The following is a 24,568-nucleotide window of genomic DNA, read 5'->3' as shown; positions in this document are numbered from 1 at the left end:
GAGTCAAAGTTGGGGTTCAGCATGCTCCGGATGCAATGCTGATGTCAGATTTGCCAAATTTTAACAACAAAATATTTTGCAATAGATTTCAGGCATGAGACAGCATGTATTTGTATGCCCATGGCTTATGTGATGCTTCTATTGATGTCAATTGATACTGGATCACTTGTGGATATTATGCCTCTTACGTGAGACAAATTTGGAGCTGATTTAGCTCAGCCATTGACTATTTTGAATAGTCCTAGATCTGGCCAAAGCAGGGCAGCACTTATCTCTTGAAGTCTATGCTTACTAGGATTGATCACTTGATGCATATTGATGCCCCGATGATGTCTATATGTATGGAGATGCTATGTTAATGGATTGCCATCATTTTTGGTACTGATTTGAGGCCTGAAATACTCAGTCTAGAGCAGTGAATGTCTGTTGTAAACAGATGGGCTAAAGCTATTCTACTCAAGTATACTTATGCCTATGCGATTCAGGTCATGTCTTGGAGATGTACATTGATGTATTGACCATCAGGGATTGGAAAAGAGTTCGACATTGCTTCTTAATCATTGGTTGAGCTTGAGCTCCACTTTAACATTTGGATATTTATCTTGGATGTATCTTGGCACTTATTGGTCTATGCTTGACCGCTTTGGACATGCACCTATGCTCATGTCACCTACCTATGTTAGTTACATTGTTTGAGCTTGGATGCTATTGGAGCTTACTTGGGCTATTTATTGGCTTGCCAGAGTTTACTTTGGGATGTACTTGATGTCTATGGATGCTACATATGGATGCTCTATCGTCTACATGTTTGGGATGTATCATTGATGCTTGATCTTGGACACTTGTCACTGGTGCTTGTACATGCTTTGTTTGAGCTTTATTGCTTGATATTTACAGCTTTTGTGCCAGTGGGAGCATCTCTGGATGCTTGACAGACATTGAGCATGCGGTCTATGCTATTTGAGCTTTTGAGACTATTTGGGATTTCTTGCCCTTTGGGATGATGCATGGTTCATATATCTTGGTTCCTTCCGATGCTCATGAGCTGACTCTTTGACTTGGGTCCCTTTCCTTGTGAGCTGACACCTACTTGTGTCAAGTCTTGGTCGTGGCAAGCACACTCTGCTCTGTTGACTTGGGGGTGTGCCTACTCACTGGCAGATATTTCATGACATGTTTGGGTGTTGGATTCATGCTTATCAACTGTCATATGCCTATGTTATGCCTACATGATGCTGGTTATCGTCTTGGCAGTATATGATTGACTTGGGATCCGCTTCTGGCACAGTTAGCTCTCATTTACTAAAATCTATCATTTATTACAGTAAGCTGAAATCTGCAGATTTTGAGCACTTCTTTGAGGGTAATGCTTACTATTTGATGTTATCTTGGTCATATTTGGTGGACAAGTGCTTGTCTTGGTAAAATCCACTCTTTTAGCCAGTTTTAGCAGTGGTTTTAGTGCATTTTCTGCTAATTACAGCAACCTACAATTTTTCCTTTTGCATTGATTTGGGATAGTATGGCTGGTCATTTGAAAGATACAACTCTCTTTAACATTGCCAAGTTGGATGGTACCAACTATGGGTATTGGAAGTCCCAAATCTGATAGGTTTTGCTATAATATTCTCAAATTCATGAAAATCAAGGTTCGTTGTGCATAAACTATTTATATCATGTGCATTCAAGGGCTATGCATATAATGTATTATTTGTGAGTTTCTCATTTATATAATATATCCCTTTTCTTTTGAAATCTATAATATTCTCAAATTCATGAAAATCATTGCCTTTTATGAACACATTTTTGTAGCTTCAGTACATTAAAAATCCCCCTCTTTTGAACTCACATGGTGAAATATTGTTGAGTGAACCCCCCTCCCCCCCCCCCCCCCCCCCCCCCCCCCCCCCCCAAAAAAAAAAGATGTAAATACACTCATAAGAGTATGTGCTATAATGTGCACATAAGTGAAGTAAACAACTATACATATGAATGTGTTGGGGCATGGATTTTTTGTTTCTGTGGCATAAAAAGTATGCTTGGGCATGTTATCTTCAAGAATAATGAGGTCAAACCTACTTTAAATTACTCGTGCTCATAACAATATTGTCACCGATGCTAGCCAATAACCTATTGCCTTGTTTCAAGCATAATAACTAGTTAAAACTATGTAAAGTTTTAGTGTTTAGAATTCCCTTATGTGAATACTTAGATGGCATTCAGATCACGAAGTTCTCACACGTGTTATCTAGACCCAACAAGGATAGATAAGAGTGTGCTTTATCTCCAATACTAAATTAGAATTGGAAGATTTACAAAACCTAACTCCTAACTTACATGGCACATGTAGAGTTGGAGCTAACAGAATTGGTGTGTGTGTGTGAAATGCGGTGTGCTTACAAAAGCATATAAAGTCTTTAATGAGGTTTCAACATTGAATGTAGCAGAGCCTATCAAAGTGGATGCAATTTATGGAAAAACTTTAAACACACCAAAGAAAATTAAAAAGAGGAGAGACATGGGGAAAAAGCTAGAGAAGCAAGAAGTATTGCCTCATTATAAAAAATGAAGGGAGCTTACATCTCTAGGTATTGATATAAGACATAGTCTTAGAAAGCAAAGGGATATAAGTCGCAATATCAATGTACCTTTTCTAGAAACATGCCACCTCATTATTCTTGTGACATATCACAAGAGCAAAAAAGGACTAAAGGCCTATTGAGGAAATGCTATTCCTCTACCATTGAGGAAGAGCACATCACTTCAAATATATGTGCACATTGTTACACCAAATTAAAGTCCATTGGAGGCTTTCAAAGACCTAAAGAGTTGAGCAGTTGAGGAGGAGCTTCAAAAAGACCTAACATGTGTGAGCCTTAAAGAGTGTAATAATTGCGACTTATGGAAAAACTTTAAACACACCAAAGAAAAGTAATAAGAGGAGAGACATGGGGAAAAAGCTAGAGAAGCAAGAAGTATTGCCTCATATCAAAGATAAAGGGAGCTTACATCTCTAAGTATTGATATAAGACATAGTCTGAGAAAGCAAAGGGATATAAGTCGCAATATCAATGTACCTTTTCTAGAAACATGCCATCTCATTATTATTGTGACATATCACAAGAGCAAAGGACTAAAGGCCTATTGAGGAAACGCTATTCCTCTACCGTTGAGGAAGAGCATATCACTTCAAATATATGTGCACATCATTACACCAAATTTAAGTCCATTGGAGGCTTTTGAAGACCTAAAGAGTTGAGTAGCTGAGGGGGAGCTTCACAAAAGACCTAACATGTGTGAGCCTTAAAGAGTGTAATAATTGCTATTAGGAAAGGAAGGACAACACATGGTCTCCTCCCTAACCTACATGCATGCAGGAGAAGGTAGCTCGAGAGCCGAAAGAACAATGACATGGCCATGATGCAAGGACATGGTGGACCAAAAAAATGCATAGACCACAAACAAGTGCTAAAAAACACAGAGATTGACATGACAATAGTTGGAAAATAGTTCATCATTGATCAAGCTTGATACAATGAAGTTCAAAAATCACCCATAACAAAAATTGGCAAGAAGGTGCATAGAGCCATGGTTGCATTATCACTTGACAAATTTAAGCAAAGTTATGTTGATACGGTGTTTGCTAGCTTGTTTTTCTTCTTTATGGGTCTCCCTCCAACTAAGGAGGAGTTTGCCCATTGGTTTGACAACACCTATAAAAGAAAAGCTATTAGGGGAGATTTGGATTCAAGTTTGGGCCTTGTAAGAAATTCCACCTCAGAATAGAGAGAAGTAATTCAAAAATAAATAAAAATGGCTAAAAATTCAAAATTTTCAAGATTTTTTTCTTTTTTCCAAAATACACAAATTAGGCTTGATTAAGAGTTTAGAGGTCAATTCTTGGAATTAAGTGCCTAGTACTGAAAACTTGATGGCTCATATCTGAATCAATTGGAATTAATGACATAGTCTCTTTTTATTAAAAGACGAGCCAAAAGACTACATGAAGCCTTGAGTTGTGCCCATCACATTACATTTGGAAGATTTCCATGTATTCTCTCTTTTTTTTTTTGAAAGAACTTCACAAAACATCGCAAACAAGGATGAATGAAGCCGAATCAACATCACAAATGGAGATGGTTGGGGTGGAATCAACAAGGATAGCTAGGGCAAAATCAACACCACAAATGGAGATGGCGAGGGTGAAATCAACATCACAAAGGGAGATGACGGTGTCCGAATCATCATCAAAGAGATACATGAGAGAGGCATCTCACCTCAATGTCGAGGTTGATCACAAATATGAGCCATTAAGTAATTAAAAAAAAACCCTATCTCATGTCTTCTACATCCAAAGAACTTTGTAGGTTGCAAGGAAAGAGGAATATAGATCTATGGTTTGATGGGAAACTGTATTCAAAAGATCCTTTGCATAACTATATGCCTCCATTCAGGGATATTGCATCCTTAGTAAGCTTCGTTGAAAATGGTTATAATGGCATATTAGGATACACTCAATATTTGGATGCCATTAACAATGTACACAAGTTAGAAAGAGATTTGTTAGAGAAGGAGAATGCCTCTTTGACGCAAACATTAGAGCAATGTAAGCACAAGTTACTGAGAATAAGGAGACTATTTTAGAGCTAGAGAAGCAGAGAGATCAATCAATGCTTAAAGAAACACTATTGGGAGTTTGCAAAGATGCACGAAACTTCAAAATATTCAAGAAATGAAGCTATGAAGTGGTGGTATTAAGAAAAGAATATGTGCAGTGAAGTAAGTAAGCTCTTTGTTACTTTTTTCATAATCTCATAAAGTATTTGTAAAATAATTTATAATAATTGAACATTTTTTGTTGTGAATGCAATGATATCCCACAACCCAATCAAGAAAGGACTTCAACCATGGGGGCATCAATTGAACACTTTAAAAAGCTTCTAAATAAGGAAGCTATCGAAGCAATCTTGAAGGATCCAAAGCATCAAAATCTTGCAAAACAAGAGATTGAGATTTTCTTGAGAGGGCGTCAACTTAGCTTTATAGGAAGATGAAGGAATCTAAGCTGCAAGGATCAATATTGCCAAACCCAACATCACTCAAAAGAATGTGAAGACAAGTCAATGATTAACTTCTACAACTCATGGGAGCTCCATTTCATATCGAAGATATGCATCATTTGGCACTAGGGGAGGTGATGGTTTACAACAAATACAACAATATATTTTACAACTTGGCGGCCCTACAATCATACTCTATTCAATTATTTGAGGTGACTCCTGATGAATGTGATGGTCTCTTGAAATTTGTACTCAAGCTCGATGAGTGCCGGATTGTGAAGGATAAAAGGCTAGAACGAGTCACCATCACCTTGATGAATAGGGCACTCGATCCAACACTTTCAAAGCACAATCCAAAATGGTTTAGTCTTTGGGGTCCTTTGAGGTGAGAAATATATTTTAAATTAGAAGTTTACTTATGCTAATATTGTTGTTATGTCACATGCTTATAATATTTGTGTATTCCAGGTTGTTTGAGAATTTTGAAACCTTGCATTGGATTTTTCACAAGACAAATATACATCAAATAATTAGTGAGAAAAGGAACGTGAGAATCTTGGACGTGGAAAGATTTGAAAGATTCAAAGTAGAGTGGCATCTAGCAGGTGATTTGAAGACCCTAAAGTGTATGTACAATGTCTCAAAAAGGGCCAATTCGAAGAGCCCATGTATATATTGCATGCATGCTGCAAAATAACTTGACAAAAGGAATTGGAAAAAGGCGCCCAATAGGCACCTCAAAGATCCAAGTTTGAGAGCAGTTTTAGATATTCCCTTGTCTCAAATCCATATTTGTACAATGCATGGTCCATACAAAATCATTGAGAAATTACTTTTCTTATATGTATGTTTTGCTTGGACAATCCAACCTAGGTCTATGCAAGTCAAAGCAATTGTAGCACTTGAGAAGGCATTATTAGACATTGGTTTGTATGGTGGAAATTTGAAGATTGAAAGGGATGAGAAAAGGTCAAAGGATGGTCGACACATGACAAAGAACTCTCCGTTCGGGGTGTGAAACACCCTTCGATAATCCTAATCAAGTAAAATATTCCACTCAAAGAATTCAATTCAATAGGTGGAAGTGCATCCACAATGCAATTATGGACTATGATGACATTGGTGAAGTATAATCATGCAAGGTCAACATTTGGAAGTCTTTAGATAAAATCTTTAAGCTTTGTGATATATGCGCATGGAACTCAAATAACTACCAAGCCTTTGAAATAGCATTGGACGAATTTAAAAAGGCAATGGTTAGTGCATGGACAGACTAATACATTACCCACTATATGATTAGTATCTTCACAATATCTGATAAAGTATAATTGCTTAATCGCAGGTGCATGAAGCACTAATCTGGCATCCTTTCTTATGATTTGATAGCACATTATATCTAACCACACCGCTTGGTTTGCTAAGAAATATGGCAAGTTATCGATGTGGTCAACTCAAGGTATGGATAAAACCCATTATCAAGCGTGTGCTGACTATTTCACCCATAGAAGTCACGGTGGAGGAGTAGAGAAAGCCAATAGTTTAGAAGAATTACTCCAATGGACATACAGAAAGCTTGTCCATAGAACTAATAGAAAAAAGGCACTAATAACATCTAAAATCAACAAAGTAATGCAACATTTAGAAAGACAAAGAAGAAAAGAATCGTGGGAGAATTCTAATGCATCAATCAAACATACTATGTGGCAACAAACTAGACAAAGGTAAGGAAAAACTTGGATACCCATAACCAACAATTCCTTGTAAATACTTGAGGTGTTTGTAGAAATTTTGACACAAAGGAGCACGTATCAATTATCTATTTTGGATGAAACATTTTACATAACAAATATACAACTCACTTTTTTCGAAAAACCACCATTCTTGAGTATACAATAATGAAGCTCACTCCTCTACTCTTGGCTTCTATGAAGATGGCCTAGCTTCTTCTTGTAATTGTTGCTTTAGTTCATTTAAAGATTTTTTATCAATTTTTGGAATTGATCTACTTTTAAGCAAGCACCTTTTTCCATATTTTGCAAGCATATTGGGATCCTTGATCCCACTCATCAACCTGAATGATACGTATGCTAAGTGGTATTTGGCACATAGTTTTTGGAAACTAGGGCCTTGACCAAAAATTCTCATGTCTTCTTGTTTCTCCAATAACATTATCTTGTTTGCATTCCACCTAATAGGATATCCTCGAAGATATCCTGACAGGGTCTTCAATGCAAAAAGAGGGAACTCTACATTGTCCCTTGAGAGCTTGTGGTGGAACGCAACAAACTTTGGAAAGGTGAGGTCAATGCAAAAAGAGGGAACTCTACATTGTCCCTTGAGAGCTTGTGGTGGAACGCAACAAACTTTGGAAAGGTGAGGTCTTTGATGTAATGGCCAAAGGTAGAGTCATTGCCTAAACCTCCCTTCCATTTGCCACCTGCACAGCTTGTGAAACCATCTTCATACACGACAACAAGCTAAAAAATAGCAAATATACCCAATGAGTCTTAGGAAAAATTTTATGGAAACCAACATGGTATCCAAATGAACATAGTTTGTGAAACAAACCTTCTGATTTTCATCTAAAATGAGCAACTCCTCACTCCATATTTGAATGGATGATTGGCCAATTTGCAAGGACTTATGAGTCAAGTCCTTATTTGGCCTGCCCAAATGTGAAACATTCAATTTTTTTTGTGTTTCCTCGAACTCTTCCTCTAAAGGAATGGATGATTCATATTGGAGTGCATCCATGTATATCATATTCCAAATCTTTGTTGTGGAGAGGTATTTCGTTTCCTTGACATTTGAATCCACAAGCATATATTTATCCCAATCCAGTATAATAAGATTAGAATCTGTTTCTAGATTCCGTGCAACAATGTTTAGGCATTGGTCCTCCCTGATGGGCCTGGATATCGGACAAGAGAACATACTCCCTTTCTCCCTTCTCAAAGCTTCAACATCGAGTTGAGCACTTTTCTCCCTCTCACTCACTACATTACTAGCTATGAAACCTCTTGCACTCCCTCTCTCCACTTCACAAGGTTGTTGTGCATTTTTTAGTTCTTAGACAAGCTCTTTCCCTTCATCCCCTACAACACATGCAGGAGGCATACAAACCCATGAAAGTACTCAATCAGAACACACTTCTAATTGTGTGCAAAGTACTATAGATCTAGCTTCTTCATGCCCTGAGGAACCCTTAGCACTACCCTATAGAACCTTTTCCTTTGCTGCTTATTAGCAAAGGTATCATTCATGTGAACATATTGCATGCCCTTGATAGGAACCTCCCTAGCAGACGTCTACTCCAAAAAAGTGGCCTCATATTCCTCAAGGTAGACTTGCGAGGCCTTGATCCATTCGTCCACAGAGGCAACAATAGAAAACACCTGGGATACTTATGGTAGCACATACTCTTGTCCCACTGAACCAAGGAAATATACAAGCATCTTCTCAGGACTGCGACCACTCCTCCTAGGCTCTTGTGTGAGACTGCTAGGAGTGCCTTCAAAACTAGCAGGCTCTTGTGTTGGAGCATTAGGACTGGCTTCACTCCTCATAGGCTCAGGAATCCCTTCCATACGCTACACATGTGTAGCATCCATATCTGTAAACACAACTATATGAGAAACACCAATCAACAAAGGGGGACACGGACAATGCGAGGGGTGGAGGGGAAGGTTTCAAAACCTTGAGTCCCCCCTCTCATTGTGGGGGTCCTTAAATATTTGGGGTGGGGTGGACTCGGACAACACAAGGGGCATGGGGATCCAAAATCTTGAGCCCCCCCAATCTCATTGTGCGAGTCCTTGGCAGATTGGGATGGGGCAAACCAGCACAAGAGCAAGCGGGGGTTTTCAAAATCTCAAGCCCCTCCCCTTTCATTGTGTGGGTTCTTCGTGGTTTAGAGCGGGGATGAGGAAAAATAGCACAATGCAAGGGGAGGTTCAAATCTCGAGGCCCTCCTCTCACATTGTGTTGGTCCTTGTTTTGGGTGGGGTGACTGCATAACACGAGGGGGGGTTCAAAATATTGAGGCTCTCCTCTCACATTTTGTTGGTCCCTGTTTTGGGACAATGTATCGTACTTGCTTTATGTGTTCATGGCGTATTTGGGGCAAATCCCTAGGTGTAGGAGAGCTATAGTCAAGCCCAAGAAATTAGCTGAGGGGCGCTCCCTTTGTTTGTATGCGTGGTGGGGGGTGATTTAAAATATCGAGGCCCTCCTCTCATGTTTTGTTGGTCCTTATTGGTTGTTTTGGAAGAGGGGACTACACAACACAAAGGGGGGGCTCAAAATTTTCAAACCCCCCTCCTCATATTATGTGGTTCCAACACCTAGGGGAGGGGGAGGGGGGTACAAGCTACTATATCAAAACAATAGGAGTCCAAAAGAGAGTGCAACAAAGGCCACACCTTAGGACAAAGAGCAAGAACGGACCATCGAGTGCAACAACGGCCACACCTTAGGACAAAGAGCAAGAACGGACCATCGATCAAGCAACACGAGCTAGGGGAAGGGTGTGAGATAGAGAGAGAGAGAGAGAGAGAGAGAGAGAGAGAGAGAGAGAGAGAGAGAGAGAGAGAGAGAGAGAGAGAGAGAGAGAGAGAGAGAGAGAGAGAGAGAGAGAGAGAGAGAGAGAGTAGACCGAGAGAGAGGGAGCAAGTGAGTGCAAAAATAGGGGATGAATCTGGACTCTTTATAGCCACAGGTATTGTACACATGGTGACTACGTGTGCATTCACTACGGCACATGCAAGGAACTTTGTTGGTGGACATGTGGTGCCTCACTCATTTCTTCACATGCAAAGGGACCATGGTGGTGGACACATGCATGCACTTTTAATTCTCACATGTGTGGGTGCATGCTCTTGCTGACATGGCATTGAGTGATGTCAGCACATGTAAGCATCATATATAGCACAAAATTTGATAGTCAATTGATTTTTCACTTTGCATTTGCAAGCCTCTCGAACCTCAATAGCTCTCAGTGCTCATCTAAGGTGGTAAGTGTCTCCTCCTATGAAGCTTGCACAACTCGATATGGCTATAACAAGCTGAAAGAGCACTCTCCCCTTGCATAGTGCTGGCCCAGGACTTGCACAACACAAGGGGATAGCATGGAAAAATCTCGACCCACCCCCCTCACGTTGTGCAGTCCCCCCCAACAAGAGTCGCACAATATGAGGGGGGGCCTTCCCAATCTTGCAACCCCCCGCCCTCACATTGTGTGGTCCTCCCCCACCCGTCTAGAGCCACATGGCGCAAGCTGGAGGTGTCCTATGTTGTGACCCTACCCTCGCATTGTGTGGTTCCCCATAGGTAGCTAAGAGCTACACAACGTGAGGGTGGGGACCTCCTAATGTAGCAACCCCCCACCCTTGCATTGTGTGGTCCTTCCCCACCTCGTCAAGGAGCTGCACAACATGAGGGGGAGACTTCTATGTTGTGACCCCACCCTCACATTGTGTGGTCCTCTCCCACCTTGTCAAGGAGTTGCACAACATGAGGGGGAGGCCTTCTATGTTGTGACCCCGCCCTTGCATTGTGTGGTTCCCCCCATCACGGTGGCGGCCAGGAGCTGCACAATGCAAGGGTGGGGACCTTCTAATGTATCGACCACCCACCCTCACGTTATGTGGAGAAAACTGCACAATGTGAGATACCCGAGACCGCACAACACAAAGGGGGGCCTCCAAATTTTGGGACCCCCACCCCTCATGTTCTATAGTACCTCTCACCTCGCACAATGTGAGGGGGGGCTCCTGATTTTGGAATCCCCCTCCCTTGTGTTGTGCAGGTTTGGTCTCTTTTATCCCATTTCTCTACTATTTTTCCCTTTCTTCATTGGGAGTTCTAATACTATGTTTGTACTCTTTCATAGACATGGTTGTCAAGATTGTGGGAGAGAAGGAAGGAGTCTCACTTGTAGCTTTCTTGCTTGCACAATGGGGGAATACACACAGAGGTGGAGGCTGAAAATAGTTTTCCTCTTCTTAGTTTGTGTAAGCCAAAAGAACTCTCATACAAAGAAATAGAAGAACCCTATATATGGGTCTCAAACCAAACTCAAATAACTAAGGTGGCATACTAACTGAGCCAAAACTAGAGTAGATAAGGATAGCTATAATCTAGCTATTATTCATGGGCGGTATACCAACCGCATCTGCAACTGACAAGTCGGTGACATAAATGCACAACGGTCACCCTGGCATATCACGAGTGGAGCTCGATATCTCAACACTCCCCCTCGAGCTCAATCCCAATTCCTACACACCAAGCAGGTCTCTGAACTTGCGCAACTTCTCTGCGCCCAATGCCTTCGTGAATATGTCAGCTACCTGATCCTCTGTGCTGACATAAACTAGATCAATAAGACCTAGTAAAACTCTCTCTCGCACATAGTGATAATGCACCTCAATGTGCTTTGTTCTAGCATGATAGATTGGGTTATTTGCCAAGTGTATACTGCTCATGTTGTCACAATAAATGACAACTGGCCCATCTGTAGGCTGATGCATATCATAAAGTAGCTTATGCAACCGAGCTACCTCACATGCAGCCATTGCTGCACCCCTGTACTCGGCCTCTGTGCTCGACAAGGCAACTGTAGGCTGTTTCTTGCTGCTCCAAGTGACTGCAGCACTCCCAAAAGAGAACACATATCCACTGGTAGATCGTCTATCAGAAATACTACCAGCCCAATCAGCATCAGTGTATCCATGCAGCTGTATCTGAACCCCAGTCTCATAAAATAGTCCATACTGCAATGTGGACTTCACATACCTGAGTATGCGTCTCGCCGCATCCAAATGCGGTTTCCTTGGAGCCTGCATAAACTGACTTACCAATCCAACAACATAGCTCAAATCTGGCCTGGTAATAGTCATATAAATCAAACTTCCTACTATGCGTCTGTACATAGTAGGGTCTTCCAGAAGCTCACTTGCATCTGTGCTCAGCTTCACATTCTGCTCCAAAGGAACTGAAATAGGCTTACAGCCTGTCATCCCATATTTGGACAGCATGTCCAATCCATACTGCCTCTGCAAGAGCTGTATCCCACTTGGTGATCTAATCACCTCAATGCCCAAGAAATAACACAGCTCTCCCAAATCCTTCATTTCAAACTTTTACTTCAATAGCATTTTCACATGAAGGATATCTTCATCACTGTCACCTGTCATAATCAAATCATCAACATAAATGACAAGTAGCATAATACCTTTCTCTATTTTTCTCACATAAAGTGAGAAATCTGCCTTGGAAATCTGAAAGCCAATAGTGACAAGATACTGTCCTATCTTGTCAGACCATGCTCTAGGTGCTTGCTTCAAGCCATACAAGGCTTTCTTCAACCTGCAAACAAACTCAGGATGAACAGCATGCACATAACCTGGTGGCTGCTCCATATAGACCTCTTCTTGCAAATCACCATGCAAGAAGGCATTCTTTACATCCATCTGATGTAAAGACCATCCCTTTGATGTAGCCATAGCAATGATTGCTCTTACGGTTGCCATCCTTGCAACCGGGCTGAATGTTTCTTCATAGTCAATGCCATATGTTTATGCATACCCCTTGACTACTAATCTTGCCTTGTATCTGTTCACAGAACCATCTGCATTGTGCTTCACCTTATAAACCCACTTACAGCCAATTGCATTCTTACCTTTAGGTAAAGGTACCAATTCCCATGTAGCATTTGCTTCCAAGGCATCCATTTCTTCATCCATGGCTTTCTCCCATTTTTCTTTTCCCATGGCTTGCTCAAAAGAAGTGGGTTCTGGTTCCTGTATCACTTTGACCATATATGCATAGTGAATGGCTGTAAATCCATCATATTTCAGCCTATCCACAGGATACCTAGCTCTGGTAGACCTGCGCAAAGTAGGTTCACTCCCAGGTGCTCTCAAAACATCCCTGGTCTTCCTTACTCCAGGTGTAACAATAGAAGGAATACCCAACTCATCATCAATGCTCTGTTCTGAGCCACTGGATTCACCATCCACATAAGAGTGACCTGCATTCACATCAAACATGGGCTGATCTACCTTCTCTTTTCCTTTTCGTGAAACCTGCATACCACTATCTGCATTGCTTTGAGAAGATTCTCCTGATCTCAATCTGCCTGTCCATGGCGAAGAATGTGAACCACTGCTAGAGGACACTCCAGGTCCACTAATATTTTGTGACTGCTGCTGTGAATTCTGTGCAGCATTACCATTTTGTGCATCTACATCATCAATCACATTTACTGGTTTATACCAGCTACTCATCTCATCAAAAACAACATCTCTGCTCACTGTAAACTTACGAGTTCTGCTGCAGAGAGTAACCAATAAAGATGCACTTCTCAGCTTTTGGATCCAACTTGGATCTCAACTCATCTGGCACATGAACATAGGCAATGCAACCAAAGATTTTCAAATGAAAAATATCTGGTTTCCTACCAATATACCTCTCCTCTGGAGTCATTCCATGTATTGCTGCAGTGGGAGTCCTGTTCATTATGTAGACTGCTGTAGCAACTGCTTCAGCCCAATAAAAATCTGGCAGGCCTTTTTCATTGAGCATGGCACGAGATACCTCTCCAATATGCTTGTTTTTTTATTTCTGCAATTCCATTTTGCTGTGGGGTATGACTACATGAATATTGCTGCTTTATGCCATGCTCCTGCAAGAACCTTGCAAACTCATTTGAGAGGTACTCTCCCCCTCCATCTGACCTTAGGCATTTTATTTGCAGTCCTGTTTTTTTTTCAACCATAGCTTTAAGAGTTTTGAAATGCCCAAAAACTTCACTTTTCTTTTTCATAAAATACACCTAAACTTTTCTGCTATAGTCATCAATAAAAGTAACAAAATAATGACAGCCTCCAAGAGATGCAGCTTTAGTAGTCCACACATCAGAGTGGATCAATTCCAATTGCTTCTTACTCTCTTGAACATGTCTAGGAAATGGTTTCCTTGCCTGTTTTCCAAACTGACCAATGCGTTTATGCATTGATTTAAGTCGCTGTATTTTGGGCCTGCATTGATTTAAGTCGCTGTACATTAACATGACCAATGCGTTTATGCCAGATATCAATATCTGCAACTACACCGGTCCCATGTGCAAACATTGCTGCACTCAATTCAGACATGTCTGCATCCAATGTAAACATCCTGCCCTTCTTCTTTCCTTTTGCTATCAAGCGACCTTTATTTTTCATATCCTCAACAAAGCATCCATGAGGATTAAATCTGACCTGCAAGCCCTGTTCAACCATTTGACCAACAAAAACCAGATTCTTGGTGATATTCGGGACATGAAATACATCGGACATGTATTTCTTTTTCCCATCCTGCATAGACAAAGGAATTTTTCCAATCTGCACAATCGGATGTGCAGTATCATCACCAGTCTCCACAAATCCTGGTTTTTCCATTTTCCTTGCATCCTCCATCCATTCTGCATGACCTGTCATGTGGTTTGATGCACTTGAGTCAACATACCATACATCGTTACTTTCTTCTGCACTTGTCATAGAATTGTTTATGTGCTGCACCATAAACAAATGCTCATTTCTGTCATCACCCTGTCTACTAGAAGATGCATAATTCCCTTATTGCAGTTTTCCATTCATTATGTCATTCTGCTTTTTATAGCAGTCTTTAGCCATATGACCCACTTTACCACAGTAGTAGCATTCAACATTACTGTTTGCATTTTGGCCTCTTTGCCATCCACCACGACCTCTTTGGCTCCCCCTGCCTCTAGAGTTACCACGTCCTCCTCTATGGACTGGAGGTCCATAGATGGAGTTCAAAAATATGGATGTGTATCTTCATCCATTAGTCAATGAGCTTAAGATTTTGTGGGAGGAGAGGGTCACTATGCAAGATATAAGCAAGCGCGATGGTTGACGGTCCGCGAATATTTGAGCCATTCTCATGTGGATGATGCATGACTTTCCGGGATTCGGAGAGTGCTCAGGTAAATAGGCTTCCGTTCTTATTGGTAATTTCTATCATAGCTCGTTTAAGTTTGTATTCATTGGATAGAGGTGTTAAGACAGGTCTGATTACCTCAAGTTATCATGCATGTCCATTGTGCGGGCCACAGTTAGACTCCCGAAGGTCACGAACCATGAAGAAGATGGTATATCAAGGACACGCTAATTTCTTGTCAGAGGGTCATGAACTCAGGAAAGGTTTGCTTGGACGACCTCCAATACATATAAATGTCCAAAGCTGGTACGAGCTGAAAATGGTCCACGCAGAGTCACATCCAAATGGAATGCGACGGTTCTCAATTTTCTAGGAGTTGCCATATTGGACCCACTTATAGATCAACCACTTGTTGGATCCCATTCATATTTTCAAGAACGTGGGCAGCTTGCTATGGGACCACATCACAGGAAAGAGAGACACTATAGGGGTATGAATGGATTTGAAGGAGATAGGCAAGATGGAGGCGCTTTGACCGCAATCAAGTGCTGATGGTCACGTGTAGCTACTCGCGCTCCTTGGGTTTTGTCCACTAAAGAATAGCGCATTGTGAAGCAAATAGTCAAGTCTATCTGCACTCCGATGGGTATGATGCGTTCTCTCAGGTCTGCATTTTCTAAAGACGACCAATTTATCAGGGCTAAAATCCCATGATTTGCATAAGATATGTCAAGTTTGTACTACGGATGGATTGTAAGTGACCTACATATTTTGCTATTTGGATTGTAGTCATTATTCATAATGCTTTCTCATTTGTAGCAGTTTGTACTACTAATCACGATCGCAGGATGCCTTACTCCAGAAATACGCGGGGCCATTTATAGGTTGTCGAATTTAGTGCAATGGATCTCACAGAAGGAGATTAAGACGTTCTCTATTGAATCCGCGAGGCGGGGAGCAGTGAAAACGGTCTGTCTCTTTGAGAATTACCTGCCTACCAGCATGCTCACGATACAAATCCACCTTCTTGTGCATCTTGTAGATGAAGTAGAGATTGCTGGACATACTCGATGGATGTTCTTCTTGGAGCGCTTCATGAAAGCCCTGAAAGGCTTTGTGCGACAACGAGCTCGGCCAGAAGGTAGCATGACTGAAGGTTGGTTGGTGTCTAAGGCACTAGTGCATATTTCATAATGGCTACCAACGGTGGATCCAGACAACAATATACTATGGTCGTTGAAGGATGATGATAGACTGACCGAAGATGTGGTGGTTGAAAATGGGGTAGAAAAAATAATGGATGCTACAATGGAGGAGAAAGTGAATCGCTTTTATATGTTGCACCATGCCTATATGGAAACGTGGCTCGGTAGGGAGTCGGCACGTACTAGCAAGCTAGGCAAGATCGAGAGGAAGCGCGATCAGAATTTTCAACGTAGTATGCGCGACTGATTCGATATCCCACGGGCATAGAGGAGATGCCGCGGTTTATGTCAACGCGATGTTTGCATGGAGCTTTGACCGTAGCATCTCGCAAAGGGGCGGAGATCTCAACCGAGGACTAGGAATTCTCGAGGGGATGTAGTCCAAAGATAATGATGTGTTTAGAATTTGTCGTATCTATATTTTGTATGCGACAACTAATTAAGTGTTTCAATGTACATTACAAAATATATAGTGCAGTGTGGTCGCACAAACAATATTTTTGCATGGACGTATTGACAAAATGCACTCCACAACAGACTGTGGTATCATGACAAGGTTCGAGCAAGAGAGCCGACGACGAGCAACGGATCGAAACACGGTTATAGATGAGATGGAGTATTTTGAGAACTTGCAAAGTATTGTTACAGTGGATTACTGTAGCTTCTCTATGATACTATTCGATGTGCAGTGGTTCAAAGTCGTACTTGAAGAAGCTGGAGCAACAATTCGACGAGGTTTATCTGGATTTCTCAAAATAGATTTTAAAAAAAAAGGATGGATTTGCGTGACACCTTTGTGTTGCCGGCCCATTGTGAACAAGTGCATAAACTCATTTGTTTGTTAATTGTATTACGACATGGTACATGTCACAATAGTTAAATCTCTCTTGTACGTGTTTGTGAACATGTAATCTTTTATCCAAACCCCCGACAACCTCGATGGTGGTATGTTATACATTTAGTGCGAGAGTATATGATCAAAGCGATATTCCGAGCATAGATGAGGACAATATGCAAATAGAGGGATTGATATTGCAAGGAATGGAGGCTACCGAAAGCTTAGAGCATGTAAAGGAGCCAGCATTAGATAACAATGATGGAAATACAGGAGTCCAAGAATTCTTTGAGAATGAGGTGGACTCATCCTTTTGTGGTGACATGTCTATCGACCTTCCAATTTATGCCGAGTTGTGTCAGGAGATTGACATGGGACCATAGGATACTTCATACTTGGAGCATCCACTTACTCAATTCGTTCACTAATCTCTTATAAGGGTACATAAGATATGCATTTTAAGTAAGATCATTTTTTAAAGATTTATATTACTGTGCTTTGTATGATTTAAATTGATTATGCTAACATCATTTTTTGTCTGTGCAGGTAACCTTTGCAGATACTTAGATCATTAGGATGAGTCGAGGGATGAGCGATGAGGAGTTGCAGGATATCTTCACGAGCATGTCTCTAGATCAGATGGTGAGATTTAGAGACATAGCGGACCAGGAGCTGTCTCGAACATCGTTAGGCCGCTCTATTAGATCTACTTCTACACGATCAGATGCTTCAGCTTCGAGCAGATGAGGTTGATGCTCCAGACTTGGGCCAAAGGGAGGGAGTGCTTCAGGGTCAGGGGGATGCTGCAGAGATACGAATGCAGTGAGCTCGCGATCGGCTTGGGATACAGATACTACTCCTCGCTCTCGTAACGGTTCTAGAGAGTGTGGTTCAGGTGGTTGCTATGGAGGCACAGACGCGGTGTCTCCGTCTCGTCGTTCTGCTGGAGTTGCGTCATCTCCGAGATTTATCACACCTATGGGGACATCTACTCCAGTTACTCCAACTTTTGCTCAACCGTCCGTAGGTGGCATCCCTATGGGTGCTACTCCGATAGATACTATCCCGGTCGGTACACAAGATATACAGGGGTCTCCTGGATATGCCCAGGAGTGTAGTCAAGTGGGAGAGGACCCATCTTAGGCATACCCTAGAGGGGTATGCCTCATCTTGTAGATGATAGGTCAGGAGCTATCATCATGAATGATGAGGGGAGAAGGGTGATGGCTCGCATGAGAGAGTTGTGCCAATAAGTTTTTCGGCACAACGTCTTGGATCATTGGAAAACATACCAGAGGAGAGCAAGGACTACATAGTAGCATCCTTGTATGAGGAGTTTCCAGTTCCAGCCACAACAGATAGGCTTTCTACAGGCTAGATAATGGAGTGTATGCATGTATATATGTCACACAGACGATTGGACACATGCAAGGCACTCGAGAGTGGGACTGCAAAGCCTGAGTGGCTAGACGCGGACAACTGGTGCCGACTGAGAGAGGAAGCGACAAATTCTCCAGGACATTGGAGTCAGCAGCAGCACGAGGCGACGAGTGCACGACTAGAGGCCAGAGTGGTCCATCATCTTGGGAGTGGCGGCCACAGGACATATCTAGAGGACTTTGTAAGTTTTTCTTTTGTTTTACTTGCTAAATTTTTTGCAATATCATTTGTACTGACAATCGTATTTCTAACAGTTAGTATTTTGTTTCCTTTGCAGCACTCCATTACAAATCGTGATCCAACCGGCCTTGAGACTCGATATGCAGAGAGGCACAGTCTCACTGCATTGATCGACCGATTGTATAGATGCAGTGGCCCTGTAAGTCACTCATCTTTCTTGTCCGTAGTTACCATGTTTAATTAGAATGCATTATTGTATGGTGGACTGATGTCTAGTTGTTTATTTTTTTGCAGAGTCCATTTAATGCTCCTTTGTGGCGGGATGAGCTTTCGGATGGCGAGGATGTATAGCTCGCCCTTGGATCCCTAGAACTCACACATCCTTCTTTTTTTGTCACCTGATATATGTAGACATTTTCTATGTAGTAGTGATATCTTGCCATGATTGTACCAGTCACTTTCATTATGCGACCATATATTTATTTCATGTATCCGTGTTACAATTTAAGTACACTTTGTCTTTATTTACATGAGCATTGTACACAGTGTAGAAACTATTTTGTATGGCCCAAATAAAGCACATAGTGCTATATGTGGCAGGGCGGCTTGCTGCCCTGCCACAAAAAAAAATAAATCATGTTACCGTCACTATTAGCATCGCAAATTTACATGCATGTGTCGTTATTGGCATCGTTATTAGTGTCGCAAAGCGTCGTTATTTACATCGGTATCAACGTCGATACCGACGTAAATAGTGACACTGATAACGATGCTAATACCGACTGTTCTATGGTGTCGCCAATAACAACGCTTTTTGCAACAACGGGGGCAATTTTCTTTATTTATATTTTCGTCGCTTTTAACATCGGTATAAGGCCTATATCTTGTAGTGATACAGTCTATCAATACAGTAAGACCGTGTCTCTCTACATATCGAGTCTCTAGGTCGGTGAAATTGCGGTGTATAATGGAGTGTTGCAAAGAAAACAAAATACAACTACTAGAAACACGATTGTCAGTACAAACCACCCTTGCCTCCAATCATGCCCTCGATGCCTCGTACTACTATCTCCAACGTCTTGAAGAATCTATAGCCTCCTCCCTGAGTCTTCGTCAATCATCTGCGTCGAGCCACTCGAGCTTCGAGACGCCACTCTTCAGTGCCTTGCTTGTGTCTGATCGTCTATATGACATATATGCACGCATGCACTCCATCATCCAGCCTATGGAAAACCTCTCTGTCGCGGTGGATATTGAAAACTCCTCATACTAGGATACTACTATGTAGTTCTTGCTCCCCTCGGATATGTTCTTCTAATGGTCCAAGACGTTGTGCCAAAAAACTTGTTGGCATAACTCTCTCATACGAGCCATCACCTTCCTTCCCTCATCATTCATGATCATGGCTCCTATCCTATCATCTACAACATATCCATACCCCTCTAGGGTATGTCTAAAATGTGTCCTCTCCCATCTACGATTGCACTCCTGGCATAACCAGGAAACCCCTCTACACCTAGTGTACCCATAGGGGTGGTATCTCTTGGAGTAGCACCCATAGGGGTGCCACCTACGGAGGGCTGATGGAGTCACTAGAGTAGATATCCCCACAGGTGTGACAAACCCTACAGGTGACACAACTCCACCTGGTGTGCAAATCGGATGTTGTATGCATACGTAGCGAGCACGCCGAAAGGTCCCCAAGAACAAAGAACTCTACTTTAAGCACAAAATTCAAGAGAATAAACTTGCACGACATGAGGCAAAAAGACCAATTGGATACAAATTTTCCCCATGCCTTATGTGAGCACTCCACAAAGCATGTATTTATTAATTTATTCATCTCAAAGCTCAAAAATAGCCCAATTTTACCATTAACATGCTTTAGCTTTTTTGTTTGCTTTTATCCAAATAAAGAATAAAGCAGTTGGGCGGCCCAAGAGTTGGGCTGTGCACAAATACAATGTCAAATAATAAATATTTAAACCGTACATCCATGCGTATACAAAATAATAGATATATGTCAAGCGCTTCAATAAATAAGCATGCCTAAATAAATATTAGTGCCATGCCTTTAATGATAAGACACGTGCCCAACAAAAATGATAATTACTTCTTGAATACACGCTATCGTGTAGTGCTTTCCAATGCCACCGTTGCTCGATCTACACATCAACTGAAGCATTCACAATTGTTAGAAAATAATAAAATTAAACTGAAAAAAGTGAATACTTAGCAGTCTTCAGCTACGAAATAAATAAATAGGTTGGAACTCTGTTCTAGCCTTAATTTAATACAAGTGCGTACTCTAAACTCATAAACGTCCATTAATTTAATTATGTATTTTGCGGAATCATCCACTTACATATTAAATTAACGTGACGCTCGAAAATGACAAGCGTTCCCATCAACTTTTCACACAAAGAATCCACCTTGTGTACGAGCCCCAGTAAATAAATATAATTTTACAAAATCCACCGCAAAACCTCACGAAATCTACCATGGTCTCATGGAATCTACCGTAGAATATGCCTCTTGCATCACCACTAGAAGACGAGACGAAGGCACTGCATCGATGCCTCCATAATAACCACCTGAGCACAAGATCGAGAAGTAGCACCTATATCTCGAACCAACCGTAGGCTCACCACATCCACGTCTTCACAGCATTTCCCATAACCACTCCCTCCATCCAGCCCAAGTTTGGTGCGTCGACCTCGCCTATTAGAAACCGAAGCATCAAAGTGTGCCGATGTAGATCTAATGGAACGGCTGACATAGCTCCTAGTCCACAATATCTCTGAATCGAGCCATATGATCTAGAGACATACGTGTAAATATGTCATACAACTCCTCGTCGCTCATCCTTTGACTCATCGTGCTCTCCAAAATATAGTCAAAGGTCACCTGTATAGACAAAAAGTGATGTTAGCATAGTCAATATAAAGATTCAAGCAAAGCACGGTAATATAACTCTGAAAAAAATGACGTTACCTAAAATGCATATTCTAGATTACTCTTATAAGTGATTCATCAACGAATTGTGTATGTGGATGCTGCAAGTATGACGTAGCATATGGTCCCATGTCAATCTTCTGGCACAACTCTGCATAGACTGAAAGGTCGATAAACAAGTCACCACAAAAGGTTGAGTCCACCTCGTTCTCAAAGAATTCTTGGCCTCCTATCTTTCTGTCATCGTTACCTGATTCTGCCTCCTCTACACACTCCTTGATCTCCACCCCTTGCAATACTGACCTCTCCATCTGTATATTATCCTCGTCTATGCTGAAAATGTTGTGTTTATCATACACTCTCGCACTTCAAGGAGCTAAAGGCACAACATACCACCATCGAGATTGGCAGGGATTTGGATAGAAAATTACATGTTCAAAATTACATACAATAGAGATTCAACATTTGTGACATATACCATGTCATAATAAAATTTAAAAAAATAGTTCATGCACCTGTTCACAATGGACTAGCAAAACAAACGTGTCACATAGATCCAACCATCTTTTTTCAGAATCTATTTCAAGAAATCCAGATGGACCTCATCGAATGGTCGCCCCGACTCCTTCTAATACCACTTTAAACCACTGCACATCGAATATGATCATGGAAAAGCTATGGTAATCCACCGTGATAATACTTTGTAAATTTCCAAAATACTCAATCTCATCTATAACGGTGTTTGGATCTGTGGTTTGCCGTCGGCTCTCTTGCTTGAACTTTGGTATGACACCACAATTCGTTGAGCGCATTTTATCAATGCGCTCGATGAGAAAATGTCGCCCACACCACCACACCGCACTATATATTTTGTACTGTACATTGAAACTGTTAAATTAGTTGTCACATATAAAATCTAGATACGTGAAAGGTGAGAAGGATCGAAGCTTGCATGCAAGAGCTATGGTAGGAGAGCAAGAGCAAGAAAGAGAGAGACAAGAAATGGGAACTCCAACAACCACAATGTGTGGCCGGGCCTTCCTTTATTCAAACTGTCACTAAAATAATAAAAAATAAGTGACTGTGACGGGCGCCTGCCACCTGCAATGTGCACAGTGGTGGGTACTGTCAGTATAGTAATACACGGGCGGCTAGGCGGAGATGTCTTTACCCCCAACAGCCTCCCACTTAAAGGCAAATCTACCCCAGTAAGAGAGAAAAAAGAAAAGACATTACAACATGTATACATGTACAACAGGATGAGGAAAAAAACGTCATCTCATCCAATGCCCATCAATCTCCTGAGGAAGGCAAAGTGCTCGGTAGTGAGGCTTTTCGTGAGCAAGTCTGCAGGATTCTGCTCAATCGGAAACTTGACAAGGTCAATAGACTTGTCCTCAATGACCTCGCGAATGAAGTGATACCTCACCTCAATATGTTTCGTCTTCGCATGGAAGACCGAATTCTTGGCCAACTAAATGACACTCAGAATCCGAATGCAGTGTAGACATAGCATCTGTCATACCAAGGTCTACAATCAAACCGCCTAACCAGATAGCCTCCTTGCAAGCCTCTGTGGTTGCAATATACTCGGTCTCTGTAGTAGAAAGGGCCGTACACTTTTACACCCAGGATATCTAAGAGATAGTCCCTCCAGCATAAGTGAGCACATAGCCAGAAGTGGACTTTCTACTATTTGCATATATCTGGATGGGTGGCTATCATAGCATACATAAGACTACCCACGGCTGATGCATAGGCTATCTGTGAACAATCGGCCTATGAAATCTTCACATGAGAAGGTAATGGACATCCAATAGGATTAACATCCTACATGCGGAAGCACTCAAGGACTTTATGTACATACTCCCTCTATGATAGATAGAGGAGTCCCTAAGATCTATCACGCGTGATGCACATACCAAGTATATGAGAGACATATCCCAGATCTTTAATCTCAAAGCTCTTCTTGAGCTCAACCTTAAGAGCATCGAGCTCCTCATGAGCTGTCCCTGTTAACAGCATGTCATCCACATAGAGTACCAAAATCAGTAAAGAACCGTCACGGGCTTGCTTCATGTACAAGCACAGATCCATAGCATTGCGATTGTAGCCGTGTGACTGCATGAATGCATCAAACTTATGGTACCATTCCTTAGGTGCCTGCTTTAAGCCATATAGACTCTTCTTTAGCTTGCACACTAGGTGTTCCTTGCTAGGGTTTGCAAAGCCCTTAGGCTGCTCCATGTAAATCTCATCATGCAAGTCCCCATGTAAAAAAGTCGTCTTGACATCTATCTGGTACAAGTCCAGGTCAAGCTGTGCAACCAAGGCCAAGACTAAGCATAGGGTGGCCATCTTGACCACAGGAGAAAAGATTTCATCAAAGTCAACACCATGCTCGTGCTTAAAACCCTTAGCAACCAATCAAGCCTTGTATACCGGCTTGGGGTGTCCAAGGATACTTTTCAGTTTATACACCCACTTGCATGGCAAAGCCTTCTTACCCTGAGGCAAGGAAACCAAATCAGTCTTATTCTTATGCAATGAGTCAAGCTCAAACTACATAGCCCTCTCCCAAGAGTGACAATCACCCCTGCGCATAGCCTCATCATAAGTAAAAAGGCTCTCCTCCATCTGTAACCAGTACATAATCCATAGAGGGCGCAAAACGGTTAGAAAGTTGTCTATCTCTAGTAGAACGTCTCAACCCTTGCTCTGTTGCCTGTCCAACATCCCATCTAGCATAAGCATGTCTAGCATCTAGGCCATGAGCATCAGGTGATGCTATGCGCTATCTAGCTGGCCGTGGAGCGAGCTGAACGGGAGTAGGGAGCTCCTCCTGAAAGATAACTCTATATACCTCAACCACTTTTTTAGGCTGCTTATGCATTTTGTCCTCATGAAAGATGACATCATGGTTGCGGATCACTTTCCGCGCCTGCGGATCTCAT

At 41.7% G+C, this 24,568-nt stretch overlaps 1 protein-coding gene across 1 annotated transcript in view; it reads right to left on the bottom strand.

Annotated features, from left to right (window-relative positions):
- LOC148025237 (uncharacterized) overlaps positions 1-21,925 on the bottom strand; it is a 113,530-nt gene extending 91,605 nt beyond the window's left edge. Inside the window, exons 1-3 of the mRNA XM_087693666.1 lie at positions 21,698-21,925; positions 21,491-21,566; positions 21,180-21,253 (exon numbers count right to left, since the gene is read on the bottom strand). Coding sequence (XP_087549792.1) covers positions 21,180-21,253; positions 21,491-21,566; positions 21,698-21,925 — 378 coding nt within the window. The remainder of the gene's footprint in view (positions 1-21,179; positions 21,254-21,490; positions 21,567-21,697) is intronic.
- Between the last annotated feature and the right edge of the window lie 2,643 nt (positions 21,926-24,568).

Source organism: Lygodium microphyllum, chromosome 15 (genome assembly GCF_053477565.2).
Source record: "Lygodium microphyllum isolate KBCC chromosome 15, Lygodium_microphyllum_v1.1.10, whole genome shotgun sequence".
In the NCBI taxonomy this organism is placed as follows: domain Eukaryota; kingdom Viridiplantae; phylum Streptophyta; class Polypodiopsida; order Schizaeales; family Lygodiaceae; genus Lygodium; species Lygodium microphyllum.
This window is presented reverse-complemented; position numbering and strand designations above follow the sequence as displayed.